General features: G+C 41.2%; 1 protein-coding gene across 1 annotated transcript in view; it reads right to left on the bottom strand.

The window, feature by feature from the left end:
• The window catches only part of GRAMD1C (GRAM domain containing 1C), a 455,805-nt gene that overhangs the window by 221,293 nt on the left and 217,043 nt on the right, over positions 1 to 17,469 (bottom strand). Inside the window, exon 5 of the mRNA XM_053705832.1 lies at positions 17,343 to 17,438. Coding sequence (XP_053561807.1) covers positions 17,343 to 17,438 — 96 coding nt within the window. The remainder of the gene's footprint in view (positions 1 to 17,342; positions 17,439 to 17,469) is intronic.

Raw genomic sequence — 17,469 nt, 5'->3', positions numbered from 1 at the left:
TCCTTCAAACCAGGCACGAATAAGGTCTGCCCCTTGAAAGGAATGTTGAGTAATTTAGACTTCGAAGTCACGTCAGCTGACCAGGATTTAAGCCATAGCGCCCTACGCGCTTGGATGGCGAATCCGGAATTCTTAGCCGTTAGTTTAGTCAAATGAACAATGGCATCAGAAACAAATGAGTTAGCTAGCTTAAGTGTTCTAAGCTTGTCAATAATTTCAGTCAATGGAGCTGTATGGATGGCCTCTTCCAGGGCCTCAAACCAGAATGCTGCCGCATCCGTGACAGGCGCAATGCATGCAAGGGGCTGTAAAATAAAACCTTGTTGAATAAACATTTTCTTAAGGTAACCCTCTAATTTTTTATCCATTGGATCTGAAAAAACACAACTGTCCTCAACCGGGATAGTAGTACGCTTTGCTAAAGTAGAAACTGCTCCCTCCACCTTAGGGACAGTCTGCCATAAGTCCCGTGTAGTGGCGTCTATTGGAAACATTTTTCTAAATATAGGAGGTGGGGAAAAAGGCACACCCGGTCTATCCCACTCCTTGCTAATAATTTCTGTAAGCCTTTTAGGTATAGGAAAAACATCAGTACACACCGGTACCGCATAGTATTTATCCAGCCTACACAATTTCTCTGGTACTGCAACTGTGTTACAGTCATTCAGAGCAGCTAATACCTCCCCAAGCAACACACGGAGGTTCTCAAGCTTAAATTTAAAATTAGAAATCTCTGAATCAGGATTCCCCGAATCAGAGATGTCACCCACAGACTGAAGCTCTCCGTCCTCATGATCTGCATATTGTGACGCAGTATCAGACATGGCCCTTACAGCATCTGCGCGCTCTGTATTTCTCCTAACCCCAGAGCAATCGCGCTTGCCTCTTAATTCAGGCAACCAGGATAATACCTCTGACAGGGTATTATTCATGATTGCAGCCATGTCCTGTAAGGTAATCGCTATGGGCGTCCCTGATGTAATTGGCGCCATATTAGCGTGCATCCCCTGAGCGGGAGGCGAAGGGTCTGACAAGTGGGGAGAGTTAGTCGGCATAACTTCCCCCTCGTCAGAATCTTCTGGTGATATTTCTTTTATAGTTAAAGACTGATCTTTACTGTTTAAGGTGAAATCAATACATTTAGTACACATTCTCCTATGGGGCTCCACCATGGCTTTCAAACATAATGAACAAGTAGTTTCCTCTGTGTCAGACATGTTTATACAGACTAGCAATGAGACTAGCAAGCTTGGAAAACACTTTAAACAAGTTTACAAGCAATATAAAAAACGTTACTGCACCTTTAAGAAACACAAATTTTGTCAAAATTTTAAATAACAGTGAAAAAAGGCAGTTACACTAACGAAATTTTTACAGTGTATGTAACAAGTTAGCAGAGCATTGCACCCACTTGCAAATGGATGATTAACCCCTTAATACCCAAAAAATAATAAAAGACAAAAACGTTTTTTTTTGTTTTTGTTTTTTTTTTTCAAACAGTCACAACTGCCACAGCCCTACTGTGGCTTTTTACCTCCCTCAAAAACGACTTTGAAGCCTTTTGAGCCCTCCAGAGATGTCCTGGATCATGCAGGAAGAAGCTGGATGTCTGTGTCTGTAATTTTTGCTGTGCAAAAAAACGGCAAAATAGGCCCCTCCCACTCATATTACAACAGTGGAAAGCCTAAGGAAACTGTTTCTAGGCCAAATTCAAGCCAGCCATGTGGAAAAAAACTAGGCCCCAATAAGTTTTATCACCAAATACATATAAAAACGATTAAACATGCCAGCAAACGTTTTATATTACATTTTTATAAGAGTATGCATCTCTATTAATAAGCCTGATACCAGTCGCTGTCACTGCATTTAAGGCTTTACTTACATTAGTTTGGTATCAGCAGCATTTTCTAGCAAATTCCATCCCTAGAAAAATATTAACTGCACATACCTTATTGCAGGAAAACCTGCACGCCATTCCCTCTCTGAAGTTACCTCACTCCTCAGAATATGTGAGAACAGCCATGGATCTTAGTTACTTCTGCTAAGATCATAGAAAACGCAGGCAGATTCTTCTTCTAAATACTGCCTGAGATAAACAGTACACTCCGGCACCATTTAAAAATAACAAACTTTTGATTGAAGAATAAACTAAGTATAAAACACCACACTCCTCTTACGACCTCCATCTTGGTTGAGGCTTGCAAGAGAATGACTGGATATGACAGTTAGGGGAGGAGCTATATAGCAGCTCTGCTGTGGGTGATCCTCTTGCAACTTCCTGTTAGGAAGGAGAATATCCCATAAGTAATGGATGATCCGTGGACTGGATACACTTAACAAGAGAAATATGGTTATTGATTGAAAGGTGATAACTATGCTATGAACACTCATCCTAGAGTCTAGATAATGGGGCATAATGTATCAAGCTCCGATTGGAGCTTGATGCCCCGTGTTTCTGGTGAGCCTGCAGGCTCGCCAGAAACAGCAGTTATGAAGCAGCGGTCACAAAGACCGCTGCTCCATAACCTGTCCGCCTGCTCTGAGCAGGCGGACAGACATTGCCGGAAATCAACCCGATCGAGTACGATCGGGTTGATTGACACCCCCCTGCTGGCGGCCTATTGGCCGCGAGTCTGCAGGGGGCGGCGTTGCACCAGCAACTCTTGTGAGCTGCTGGTGCAATGCTGAATACGGCGAGCGTATTGCTCGCCGTATTCAACGAGGTCTGGCGGACCTGATCCGCAGTGTCGGATCAGGTCCGCCAGACCTTAATAACTAGAGGCCTGGATGTGGTTCTGTGAGATATTAATTGTTGTGTACACTGAATTGTTATAACTGTGTTAGTACTATACAGACTGACAGAAAATTGTGATAGTATACTAAAGTATGTACTGTAACCCAAACCAAATGGAGACTTAGGGCGAGATTACATATGGGGCGTCGCCCGCAACAGTCGGTGACGCCAGTTTTTAGTTGAAGTGAGCGATCACATATACGGCGCCGCATACAAATGAGGCGCGTATAATTTACCCGTTGCCCGCAGTTTTTACTCCAATAAATTAACATAGAACCGACCTTGCAAATCGGTATCACATAGCGCAAGGACTTACGCAGCGAAAATGTAGAAATTTTACTCCATTTTCACCTTGTCACACATAGGCAGACGCAGCAAGCCTTGCGCTGAATATGTGAGCACCGTAACTCCCTGAAAGTCTTAACAAACACCTAACGCATGTGCAATATCTACCTGTCAACCGCCATCTCCCCCACCGCAATAACAAAATAAAATCTATTAACTCCTAATTCGCCAACTCCCACATCGCAAAGTACCTAATAAAGTTTAAAACCCTAATCCACCATCCCCCTGCAACGCAATAAACCTAAATAAACTATTAACCCCTAAACCGCCATCCACCCACAATGCTATAAACCTAAATAAACTATTAACCCCTAAACTGCCACCCCCGCAATGCAATAAACATAAATAAATTTTTAACCCCTAAACCACCATCCCCCACAACGTAAATAATTAATCTAAGTGCTAAGCCCCCTAACCTAACCCAATTATATAAAATAAAAAAAGACTATCTTACTAATAAATTAATTTTAAAAACAATTTAAAAGTCTTAAAATAAAATTAAAATAAAAAATTCTAACATTACTTAAAAAACTAACGGCTAGATAACAAGTTGTGCGTTAAGGTAAAAAAGCAGCGTTAACAGGTCCTAACGCTGCTTTTTAACGCCAGCTGCTATTACGAGTCTTGCAGGTATAGGTGTACCGCACACTAAACAAACAAACACTAAATTACAGAAAATTACAGAAAATAATAAACAAATTACAGATATTTAAACTAATTACACCTAATCTAATAGCCCTATTAAAATAAAAAAAGCCCCCCAAAATAAAAATAAAACCCTAGCCTAAACTAAACTACCAATAGCCCTTAAAAGGCATTGCCCCAAAGTAATCAGCTCTTTTACCTGTAAACCCCCCCCCCAACAGTAAAACTAACCACCCACACAACCAACCCCCCAAATAAAATATTATCTAAAAAAACCTAAGCTCCCCATTGCCCTGAAAAGGGCATTTGGATGGGCATTGCCCTTAAAAGGGTAGTTAGCTCTACTGCAGCCCAAAGTCCCTAACCTAAAAATAAAACCCACCCAATACACCCTTAAAAAAACCTAACACTAACCCCCTGAAGATCGACTTACCAGGAGAAGTCTTCATCCAAGCCGGGCCGAAATTCCTCAACGAAGCCAGGAGAAGTCTTCATCCAAGTCGGGCGAAGTGGTCCTCCAGACGGGCAGAAGTCTTCATCCAGAGCGGGTCCATCTTCAAGACATCCGACGCGGAGCATCCTCTTCATCCTACGACTAAAGCTGAATGAAGGTACCTTTAAGTGACGTCATCCAAGATGGCGTCCCTTAGATTCCAATTGGCTGATAGAATTGAACTTCAATCCTATTGGCTGATTGCTTCAGCCAATAGGATTTTTTCTACCTTAATTCCAATTCTATCAGCCAATCAGAATCTAAGAGACGCCATCTAAGGGACGCCATCTTGGATGACGTCACTTAAAGGTACCTTCATTCAGCTTTAGTCGTCGGATAAAGAGGATGCTCCGCGTCGCATGTCTTGAAGATGGAGCCGCTCCGCGCCGAATGAATGAAGATAGAAGATGCCGTCTGGATGAAGACTTCTGCCCGTCTGGAGGACCGCTTCGCCCGGCTTGGATGAAGACTTCTCCCGGCTTCGTTGAGGACTTCGGCCCGGCTTGGATGAAGACTTCTCCCGGTAAGTCGATCTTCAGGGGGTTAGTGTTAGGTTTTTTTAAGGGTGTATTGGGTGGGTTTTATTTTTAGGTTAGGGACTTTGGGCTGCAATAGAGCTAACTGCCCTTTTAAGGGCAATGCCCATCCAAATGCCCTTTTCAGGGAAATGGGGAGCTTAGGTTTTTTTAAATAGTATGTTATTTGGGGGGTTGTTTGTGTGGGTGGTGGGTTTTACTGTTGGGGGGATTGTTTGTATTTTTTTTTTACAGGTAAAAGAGATGATTACTTTAAGGCAATGCCTCGCAAAAGGCCATTTTAAGGGCTATTGGTAGTTTAGTTTAGGCTAGGGTTTTTTGTTTTATTTTGGGGGGGCTTTTTTATTTTAATAGGGCTATTAGATTAGGTGTAATTAGTTTAAATATCTGTAATTTGTTTATTATTTTCTGTAATTTGGTGTTTGTTTTTTGTACTTTAGCTAATTTAATTTAGGTAATTGTATTCAATTTAGTTAATTTATTTAATTATAGTGTAGTGTTAGGTGTTAGTGTAACTTAGGTTAGGTTTTATTTTACAGGTAAAATTGTATTTATTTTAGCTAGGTAGTTATTAAATAGTTAATAACTATTTAATAACTATTCTACCTAGTTAAAATAAATACAAACTTGCCTGTAAAATAAAAATAAACCCTAAGCTAGATACAATGTAACTATTAGTTATATTGTAGCTAGCTTAGGGTTTATTTTATAGGTAAGTATTTAGTTTTAAATAGGAATAATTTAGTTAATGATAGTAATATTTATTTAGATTTATTGTAATTATATTTAAGTTTGGGGGTGTTAGGGTTAGACTTAGGCTTAGGGGTTAATAACTTTAATATAGTGGCGGCGACGTTGGGGGCGGCAGATTAGGGGTTAATAAATGTAGGTAGGTTGCGGCGACATTGGGGGCAGCAGATTAGGGGTTAATAAATAGTATGTAGGTGTTGGCGATGTTGGCGGCAGCAGATTAGGGGTTAATACATATAATGTAGGTGGTGGCGGTGTCCGGAGCGGCAGATTAGGGGTTAAAATTTTTATTATGGTGTTCGCGATGCGGGAGGGCCTCGGTTTAGGGGTTAATAGGTAGTTTATGGGTGTTAGTGTACTTTTTAGCACTTTAGTTATGAGTTTTATGTTACGGCGTTGTACCATAAAACTCTTAACTACTGACTTTTAAATGCGTTAGGACTCTTGGAGGTAGAGGGTGTACCGCTCACTTTTTGGCCTCCCAGGAAAGACTTGTAATATCAGCGCTATGGAAGTCCCATAGAAAATAGACTTTACGAAGTTTACGTAAGTCGTTTTGCGGTAAGGCCAAAGAAGTGTGCAGTGACCCTAAACCTTCAAGACTCGTAATACCAGCGGGCGTAAAAAAGCAGCGTTAGGACCTCTTAACGCTGCTTTTTTACCCTAACGCACAACTCGTAATCTAGCCGATAGTTTCTCTCCTCAAAGGCAATTTCAGGGACAGTTAAAGCACCCACCAAGGAATCGTTTATTTTTTTATGTTTTATGTAAAAAATATTTGTTTAACATTTTGAGAAACTGTTATAAAAAATAATAAATACTGCTCAGTTGTACAAATGATGCCAGAATGAAGACAAAAAACATCTAATGTATGGAAATAGAAAACCATATCAAAGTTGGTGTAAATGGATAGATTGGTGAAACTCTCCATGAATTCCTCTTCCTCAGTTCCAAACTCTGTGTGCTGATGAATATTGGCATGTTCAATGCTTTGTGTACCAAGTTGTCCAAGGGTTTCAGCAAGCACTGACTATTGCTCACTAAAGTGGGAGACCTCATATTTGATGAATGTTCTTGGTGTTGTCCAGGTAATCAGCTGGCGATAACCATGACGTGTACATGATCCTGTTCCTCCAGCCATGATCATTATAGTAAAAAAAAACACCTAGTCAATCACATTTTCCACTTGCTGGGCCAGCAACAGCAGAGGATATTACAAAGAGTACAAAGGCAAGCCAACAGAAGGAGACTAAGGGACCAGTCTCTGCGACACCTGTTGTAGGCTAGTGATAAACTCCTGCAAGAGAATTACACTCACTGCCTAAGTACTCTATTACTACCCTCTATGTAAATCCAGGAATCCTGAGAGGGAGAAAGGCTCTCACATAAATTTGAGAACACCCTATTTATTCATGAAGAAACTGGAGCAACAAACCTCTTCAGCTTCCACCTGTGGAGGCAATGATATACCAGAGAGGTGAAAGGGATTAAAAGCTTGTGAAATGTTCGGTATCTTTTCCTCCTCCTAGTGGCCAGGAGTTGAATCCCAGGAGTAATGGCTCATGGACTCTGACTACCATGACAGAAGTTAATTTATCAGGTAAGCATAAATGTCATTTTTTCCCTTATGCCATGACCATTTTACTCTGATCTTTTGCTGTCTTTCCCCAGGGTCACACACTAGGTATATACCTGTGCTGGGGGTGCATTTACCCCTCTTTTCATCATTGTTGAACCATAAAGTTCCCTGGACTACCTATGCTCTGATCCTAACATAAGTATTGTTTTGGAATTAACATTGTTTGGAACAAATATTTCCAACCTGGCACCAGCTTTAGAAAAATAAATATGGGAGGTCTCTGACACTAGCTCCCTATATCAGCCCAAAAATAAACCCATACATGTGTAACATTTGAGCAGCACACTTGTATAATCTTGGTATTGGATTCAATACTTAAAGGTAATTAAATGTTTCTATCACGCATAAAAGAGAATTTACAAATGTTAAAAAACATAAATTATGCTTGGAATCCTTAAAGGTAATTAAATGTTTCTATCACGCATAAAAGAGAATTTACAAATGTTAAAAAACATAAATTATGCTTACCAGATAATTTCCTTTCCTTCTTTATGAGGAGAGTCCACTGCTTCATTCCCTACTTGTGGGAAATACAGAACCTGGCCACCAGGAGGAGGCAAAGACACCCCAGCCAAAGGCTTAAATACCTCTCCCACTTCCCTCATCCCCCAGTCATTCTGCCGAGGGAACAAGGAACAGTAGGAGAAATATCAGGGTATAAATGGTGCCAGAAGAACAAAACCAAATTTAAGTCCGCCCAACGGAGAATTCGGGCAGGGGCCGTGGGCTCTCCTCATACAGAAGGAAAGGAAATTATCTGGTAAGCATAATTTATGTTTTCCTTCTTAATATGAGGAGAGTCCACAGCTTCATTCCTTACTTGTGGGAAACATTAACCCAAGCTCTAGAGGACACTGAATGAAAAACGGGAGGGTAAAAAGAGAGGCGGATCCTGTTCTGAGAGCACCACAGCCTGCAAAACCCTTTCTCCCCAAAGCTGCTTCTGCTGAAGAAAAAATGTCAAATATGAAAAATCTTTATAAAGTATGTAAGGAAGACCAGGCAATCGCCCAACATTCTAATCCATAGAGGCCTCATTCTAAAAGGACCCAAGAGGAAACCACAGCTCCAGTTGAATGAGCCTTCATCCTCTGAGCTGGCTTGCGTCCCGCTGACTCATGAGCTAAGCGAGTAATGCTTCTCAACCAGAAAAACAAAGAAGCGGACAAGGCTTCCTGTCCCTTACGCTTCCTAGAATAGACACAAACAAAGAAAAAGTTTGCCGAAAACACCCTTGTAGCCTGAAGATAGCACTTCAAGGCCCGAATTAAAGAAAACTGCCACAGCAGGATTCAAACACTAAGCCTTCAGCTTGCTAGGCAGGGTAGTTATCCCTTAGGTCACTAAGTCCTGCAAACATCCAAGTTATGAAATAACCGCATCTACAAAAAAAAGGATTAGGACACAAGGAAGGAACCACAATCTCCTGATCGATGTTGTGATCTGTAACAACCATAGGAAGAAAACCTAACCCAGTACTAAAAACAGCCTTAGCCGCATGAAAAACTAGGTAAGGAAACTCACAATGTAAGGCTCAGAAACTCTGCTCACTGAAGCAATAGTCAGTAGAAAAAGAACCTTCCAAGACAGAATATTTTAATGTCAACATCCTGCATAAGCCCAAACGGAGCCTTCTGCAAAACTTAGAACAAGATGAAAACTCCAAGAGGAGCACTAGATCTAAACACAAGCCTGATCTAGTCAAAACCTGAACCAAAGACTGGACATCTGGAAGCTCTGTGGGCCTCTCAAGCTGAAATCTGTCCCAGAGAAAGAAAGGATCCTGGAAAACCTGGCCTTATGCCAGGGGAATCCCTGCTCTTCATACCAGAAAAAATAAGTCCTGCACTCCTTATTATGGATGCAACGATACACCGGCTTATGAGCTAAAACGAGAGTATCAACAATCCTTTCAGAAAAAAACTCTCAGGGCTAAGACTAAGCGTTCAATTCCACGCAGTCAGCCTCAGAGAATCCAGATTGTGATAAACACAAGGACCCTGCTCCAGCAAATCCCTGTAACAATGTCCATGGAAGCGAAGCCCCTAAACCCTGTGACGAAAGGCAAAGAATGACTGGGGGATGAGGGAAGTGGGGGAGGTGTTTAAGCCTTTGGCTGGGGTGTCTTTGCCTCCTCCTGGTGGCCAGGTTCTGTATGTCCCACAAGTAAGGAATGAAGCCGTGGACTCTCCACATATTAAGAAGTAAATATATATATTTTTTGTGCCTTAAAGATGGTAATTGAAAGCTGTTTAACCCCTTTGCATTAAATGGATATAGTAATATGTCACACAGTACTTTGCCCATCGTACTGTGTTGACATCCAACACAGAGATGCATGCTGCCCCGCTGTCAGCTTTGACATCGGAGACTGCAGCCAGGGGCAGAAGGTATCTGCCTTCATATGGTAAGAAGGCACTGATTGTGCTCCCTTTATAATATGAAGACAGATCACTGATAAAGTGACACTGACTGTATCTGCTGCAGTGGTGCCATGGGAGGGAAGGAGGGAGACGGGTGGGCGGCATATCACCAGAGGAAGGGAGGGATCCCTACACTACATAATTAAGGAACTTATTAGGAGAGATGAAAGAATGGGTCCCTACAGTGGCAAACAGGGTTATGAGAGGGGGGAGGGAGGCCCTACACATGATTGCTTAGAGGGGCGAAGTGTAAGGGGGGATCACTACAAGAAAACAAATTTATTAATAAATTAATTTTAAAAGAATGAATGTAAACTGGGTACTAGCAGACAGCTGCCAGTACGTAAGATAGCGGTGACTATTGGGAGGGGAAAGGTTAGAGAGCTGTTTGGGATGGATCAGGAAGGTGGGAGGGTAAGAGGGGATCCCTACACTGCAGATTTTTTTTTTAGTACTTAAAAAAAAAGCCCTAAAACTGTTTGCCAGTACCTAGGTTGCTGGTAAGCAGAGAGAGCTCTTTTAGAGGAATCAGGGAGGTGGAAGGTGCCAGGTGAAAGGGAAACTCTTGCATTTCAATACTATTACACTTACCAGCTAACTAATTAACACCTTCACTGCTGGGAATTTCAGAAGTGTGGTGCACAGCTGCAATTAGTAGCCTTCTAAAACTATGCATGTCTGCTATTTCTAAACAAAGGAGATCCCAATGAAGCTTTTACAACCATTTGTGTTATGATTGCACAAGCAGTATGTAAATAATTTCAGTGAGAAAGTGAGAAGTTTGTGAAAAAGTTAACAATTTTTTTTATATAACCGCATTTGTCGACAAAATGGTGGCATGAAATATACCAAAATGGGCCTAGATCAATACATTGGGTTTTCTACTGAAAAAATAATATAGTTTTGATCGATAAATAAAAAAAAAACAAGGCTGATTGCAATAATACTAAAAAAAAAATAATGTATGCTTACCTGATAAATGTATTTATTTCCAGATACAGTGAGTCCATGGAATCATCAATTACTGTTGGGAATATCACTCCTGGCCAGCAGGAGGAGGCAAAGAGCACCACAGTAAAGCTGCTAAATGTCACTTTCTTTCCCACAATCCCCAGTCATTCGACCAAAGGAAAATTGAGAAAACGGAAATAACATAAAGTGTAGAGGTGCCTGAGGTTAAAGTTAAAAATAACTGTCTTAAAATAAAGGACGGGCCATGAACTCACCGTATTCGGAAAGAAAGAAATTTATCAGGTAAGCATAAATTTTGTTTTCTTTCCTAAGATACAGTGAGTCCACGGAATCATTAATTACTGTTGGGAACCAATACCCAAGCTAGAGGACACCGATGATTAGGGAGGGACAAGACAGGTAACCTAAACAGAAGGCACCACCGCTTGAAGAACCTTTCTCGCAAAAGAACCTCAGCCGAGGCAAAAGTATCAAATTTGAAAAATTTTGACAGGGTATGCAGAGAAGACCAAGTTGCAGCCTTGCAAAACCGTTCCAGAGAAGCTTCATTTTTGAAAACCCAAAAAAAGGAAATTTATGCTTACCTGATAAATTTATTTCTTTTACGATATGACGAGTCCACGGATTTCATCCTTACTTATGGGATTACGCCTCCTGGTCAGCAGGAAGTGGCAAAGAGCACCATAGCAGAGCTGTATATATAGCTCCTCCCTTCCCTCCCACTCCAGTCATTCGACCGAAGTTAGGAAGAGAAAGGAAAAGCCAAAGGTGCAGAGGTGACTGAAGTGTAACAAAAAACAAGTAAATACCTGTCTTAGAAATGACAGGGTGGGCCGTGGACTCGTCATATCGTAAAAGAAATCAATTTATCAGGTAAGCATAAATTTCCTTTTCTTTTACAAGATATGACGAGTCGACGGATTTCATCCTTACTTATGGGATACAATACCAAAGCTATAGGACACCGATGAAAGGGAGGGACAAGACAGGAACCTAAATGGAAGGCACCACTGCTTGAAGAACCTTTCTCCCAAAAACAGTCTCAGATGAAGCAAAAGTATCAAATTTGTAAAATTTGGAAAAAGTGAAACATACTGATAAGCAATCAATATAAAAGGGAATTCCAGGTACACCATTTCCAGACATATAGTGCATACTGATTACCCCTCCCCAGATAGGGAATAATGTCAGCCTGTTCTGATGTATCAAGTCTCCCCAGAAACAAATGACTGAACATACTTCAATGCTGCTTGTAGCATGACACGGTTCTCCACACTGAAGATATTTCTTTATACTACCTTCAACTGCTCTGTGGAAACCAGCAGGATCTTAGATAATGTTTGCTAAGATCAGTAACATCAGGGCAGAAAAATAAGATGTCTCCACTCCTCTTAGGAATTAAGTGACTGACGATTTCTCCCTGAGAAAAATAGTACTCACTGGCACCATTTTAAAATAAAAAACTTCTTGATTGAAGAATCTAAACTAACACCCCACTTTACCTCTTCCTATGACTAACACAGGCAAAGAGAATGACTGGGGTGGGAGGGAAGGGAGGAGCTATATATACAGCTCTGCTGTGGTGCTCTTTGCCACTTCCTGCTGACCAGGAGGCGTAATCCCATGAGTAAGGATGAAATCCGTGGACTCGTCATATCTTGTAAAAGAAAAAGAGACAGCCCTAGTGGAATGAGCTGTAATTCTCTCAGGAGACTGCTGCCCAGCAGTCTTATAAGCAAAACCAATTATACTTCTTAACCAGAGAGAAAGAGAAGTAGCAGAAGCTTTCTGACCTTTACGTTTCCCAGAGAAACAAACAGGGCAGAAGACTGGCGAAAATCCTTAGTCGCCTGAAAATAAAATTTTAAACCTCTAAGTTGTGCAACAAACGTTCTTCAGAAAATAAAAACTATGACAAAGAGAAGGAACAACAATTTTCTGATTAAAATTTCTGTCCGAAACCCCTTTAGGAAGGAACCTAACTTAGTACAAAGAACCGCCTCATTGGCATGAAAGATAAGATAAGGCGAATCACACTGCAAAGCTGAGAGTTCCGACACTTTTTCTAGCAGAAGATATAGCAATAAGAAACAAAACCTTCCAAGATAACAACTTAATATCTATGCAATGCAATGGCTCAAAAGGAGCTTGCTGCAAAACTTTAAGAACAAAGTTAAGGCTCCCAGGAGGAGCAACAGATTTAAACACAGGCCTAATACTGACCAAGGCCTGACAAAAAGATTACATATCTAGCACGTCCGCCAGACGCTTATGCAGCAAAAAAGAAAATACACAAATCTGACCCTTCAGAGAACTGACTGACAAAACCTTTCTCCAGACCTTCCTGTAGAAAGGACAAAATTCTAAGAATCCTGACCCTACTCCAAGAGTATCCCTTGGATTAACACCAATAAAGATTTACGCCATATCTTTTAGTAAATCTTTCTCGTAACAGGCTTGCAAGCCTGAATCATGGTCTCAATGACCAACTCAGAAAAAACACGCTTAGACAGAACTAAGCGTTCAATCTCCAAGCAGTCAGCTTCATAGAAACTAAATTTGGATGAAAGAAGGGACCCTAAATCAGAAGGTCCTTCCTCAGATGACATCTCCACTAGGTCTGCATACCAGATCCTGCGAGGCCACGCAAGGACTATTAGAATTACCGACACTCTTCTCCTGTTTGATACGAGCAATGACTCGTGGAAGGAGAGCAAATGGAAGAAACAGGTATACCAGCCTAAAATCCCAAGGAACCACCAGAGCATCTATCAGAGGGGCCTGAGCATCTCTTGACTTCGAATCATACCTTGGCAGCTTGACATTCTGCCGGGACACCATCAGATCCAACTCAGGCACCCATTTGAGGGTTAAGTCGGATGGAGTTCCCACTCCTCATAATGAAAATTCTGTCTGCTCAGGAAATCCGCTTCCCAGTTGTTTCCTGGAATGTGGATGGCAGATAGACAACAATTATGAGCTTCCGCCCACTGAACAATCCAAGTCACCTCCTACATAGCTAAGGAACTCTGAGTTCCTCCCTAGTGGTTGATGTAAACCATTGAGGTGTAATAGTCCGATTGGAATCAAGGACCACTGAGGCCTAGTCATCAGAGCATTGAAAATCGCTCTCAACTTCAAAATGTTTAAGAGGAGAGCAGACATTCCAAGTCCATAATCCCTGCGCCTTAAACAAGACCCAGACTGCTTCCCAGCCCAGCAGGTAGGCGTCCGTGGTCACATCACCCAGGAATGTCTCTAGAAGCATGCAGCCTGAGACAGATACACCTGAAACATTTTATAGAACACAGTAAAGGAGAAGGATGTCCATGGTTAACCCTCAGGTCAGAATCTGAGTTACTAGAGGTAATTACCTAGATCCCGTTCCCAAACTGGGACTGGAACTATCACTCCCAGAGAGGAAGATCCTGAACCCCGTTCAAGGAATGCCTCTCATCATACCTGGATTGCAGATACTCTGGAAGAGAAATCTTCCCCTGGGAGGAAATCTTAGATTGGACTCCAAAAGGCATGGCTGACCCTGCAGAAAGAGGAAAAATAAACTTTCCTTTAGTCTTACTCTCTTGACATGAGGTAGGGAAACCCTTTTTGTACCCTTAAAGTCAGAGGATAATTCTGCTAGACCAAGTCCAAACAAGGTCTCACCCTTAAAAGGAGATGCCCGAAGCGTGGATTTGGAGGAAACATAAAATATTGAACCTGCAACTGCAGAACTATAAAGCCTAGGTTGTACCACTAAACCACAGGTAGGCTTCTCAGCTGACCGAGAATTCAGCTACAATACCCGGCCGCTAATACAGCAAGTCTAATAAGTTAAGACATTGCTCTAAAATGAACAATCAAACCTCCAGCTTCTTATCCATGGATCCGTAAAGGATCAGCTACCCTCCATCAGGATAAAAATTCTCTGAGCCGTAGAAGAAAAGCTCCCTTCTACTTAAGGCACTGTGCATTTTAATGGGGTCAACAACAGGAAAATACATTAAAGGACGGGAGACATGGACAAAGGTATCCCTAGCTTCTCCTACACCTGTGAAAATTTCCATAGCACTTCTCAAAACATTTCTGCAAAGGAAGGAACATCATAGAAATGATCAAGTTTACAAAACTTCCAAGGGTTGACAACGACAGGGATATCGATGTTGTCCAAATAGCTAAAACCTACTTTAACAGTACACAAGGTGTGCAAGCATACATCTGAAGGAGATGACTTCAGCATCAGATGATGGAATTATACTGTCCAAATCTAAGATTTAACTCTCAGAAACTACCTGTGAATCTTCCTCACCAGACTTAGGAGAGAGAAACACCTGCGTAGCAGAAAGTGGAGCAGAAACCATACTATCTAAATTTTAAATGTCCTCTTGCATTTTCCCTGTAAGTAAGCAAAAACAGATAAAACCGCAGATACCGCAGAGGATACCCGAGCTGCAAAATCTGTAGGCAAATACACTCCTCCAGGAGATAACGAGGAACCGCAAGGCACTGCATGTGACGCCATAGAGGCTTGGGACGTATAAGGAGAAAGCTGTGGCATTGCCTAAACAGCATCATCCTAGGAGACAATGGCTCAGAGGCAACGCTCTATCTCTAACTCAAGAGATCCCGTGAGGAACAACACATATAATTGCATTTTTAAAAACAATATTTAGTGTCTGAGAACCAAACAGAATTAATTGGAAAAGAAAAATCTGAGAGGACATGATGAATTCACCATTTAATATTTTAATATTTAATATTAAAAAACCAAGCTGTCACTAAAATGAAAGACTGAGAGGTCATGTAGAATTCACAGTATAATATTTAAAAAAAATAAAAATATTATTATTAAAGACAAAACTGTCAATTTAAATCAACAGATAAATAAAGAAACAAGTACATCCTAGAGTGACTCTCCAGGAGGGTATCTGCTATAGCATACACAATATAAAGGATACAGTATATGGTGGAGATCATTAAAAAAAAAAAAACGTTCCCATAGATATGGAACGTTCCAAATTCCCTATGAACTAAACGTTCATAGAAATCTCCCAGAGGCAGTTGAATTGAAATCCGTAGATGAAATCTTTTAGTTCAGTATCCACTTAAAAATGTAGTTCCTAAATTCAAACTGGAGATCTCAGTCTGACTGTTTTAGATGTACTTAGTAACAGGGAGATCTATCGGAGCTCTGATTAACAGCTGGAGCAGACTGAAAATGGGGTGGGTCACATGATCGGACCCGGCGAGGCAGAAATGGCGCTGCATCTCCTACTCAGAGAAAGAACCAAGGCGGGGCCACGGCAGCGGCATAGGAATGAAGCACAAAAAATATATTCAACATCGCGCTTCATTCTCTATGCACAGAACCACAAAAAAATGGCTAAATAAATGTACCCTCCTATAAGACTGATAGAAAAATGGAAGGAGCCAGAAAAACAAAATGCCTCACCCCATAACTTGCGCAGTTAAACATCTCCTCCTCTGGAAGAGCGCGCACATAAATCTTCCCCTGTAGAGCTTGCGATATCCACAATATCGTTTACGCACTCTCAAAATAATATAAGATACATAAATAAATAAAAGAGGAGACATTAACCCCTCCAGCACTGTCGGTGCCTCTAAACCAAATACATGAGCCTATTTGTAATAAATAAATTAAGAAGTTAACCCCTTCCATCCCTGAAGGGACTTGACTCTCAGTCTCCTGCCACATGCATCTTAGTGCCTGCATAATGCCTTAAAATAAATCCTCAACTAAGGATTCTATGTCCCACTAAAATAATTGCAGAGAGTCATTGATTTTAAAAGACTCTAAAGTGCTAGCCTCCCAGCCCCAGAAGACAATAGGCACTTACCTGCATCTAGCTGTCTGGCATGTAGACAGCTTACCCGGTATGAGAGGAAGCCACTCCTCACAGAGACCTGTAGAAAAAAGAAAGAACCAAGTAAACCTACTCAGCCTTTCTATACCAGGGCAGCAACATGTTAGGGAAACGCAGCAAGGCCCACCTTACAAGTTCCTAACTGCTTTAAAGCCACCACTGCCCTACTAAAGAGACTAACGTGGAGTACGGCTATACCCAATCTTAAAAGGAAAGGTCAGAGCAAACCTACTCTGGCTTTCAAAATAATAAAATCTTGATTGAAGTGAAATAAATCCAATCTTCTTCAGACACCAAAAACTTCACCTCCTACTTGCACCAAAGGCAAAGAGAATGACTGGGGATTGTAGGAAGGGAAGTGACATTTAGCAGCTTTGCTGTGGTGCTCTTTGCCTTCTCCTGCTGGCCAGGAGTGATATTCCCAACAGTAATTGATGATTCCATGGACTCACCGTATCTTAGGAAAGAAAATCTGTTTTCTATGATACTTCCAGTAGTAAAGGGGTTAAACTAAACTTTTTAATTACTAATCGTCACTGGCTGATAAAGACAAATACCTCTGCTTTACTAGTGGAAAGGGACACATCTGTGCAGGACAAGAAAACAAGTGAAATGCATTTTTTTTAAAAAGTGGACTACGTTATCCTTTAAAGTAACGGCCCAAGCAGAAAGCAAGCAATGCCTGCAGCGGCTAATCTGGTACACATCAGCCTATTTATAAATGGGAACTAAGCAGCAATTATGTGACAGTGACCTATTTTCTATATTTGTAATATGCAGCAGTGTATTAATATATCTTCTGCAAAACAGAAAATGTAACATCAATAAATAAACTAATGATAGATAAGAGAGGGTATTACCTTTTCACTATCCGTGCTGATTTGGATGGCGTTGGGGATAAGACGGGCAGTTTTTTCCTTTGTCATAGAGGTGATATCTCTGAGTGGTAAACAAATCTGAAATAAATGTATTGAGATTCAGTAGGTA

The sequence above is a fragment of the Bombina bombina genome, chromosome 3 (assembly GCF_027579735.1).
Source record: "Bombina bombina isolate aBomBom1 chromosome 3, aBomBom1.pri, whole genome shotgun sequence".
NCBI classification, from domain to species: Eukaryota; Metazoa; Chordata; class Amphibia; order Anura; family Bombinatoridae; genus Bombina; species Bombina bombina.
The sequence above is the reverse complement of the archived record's forward strand: the minus strand, read 5'-3'. Positions and strand labels throughout refer to the sequence as shown.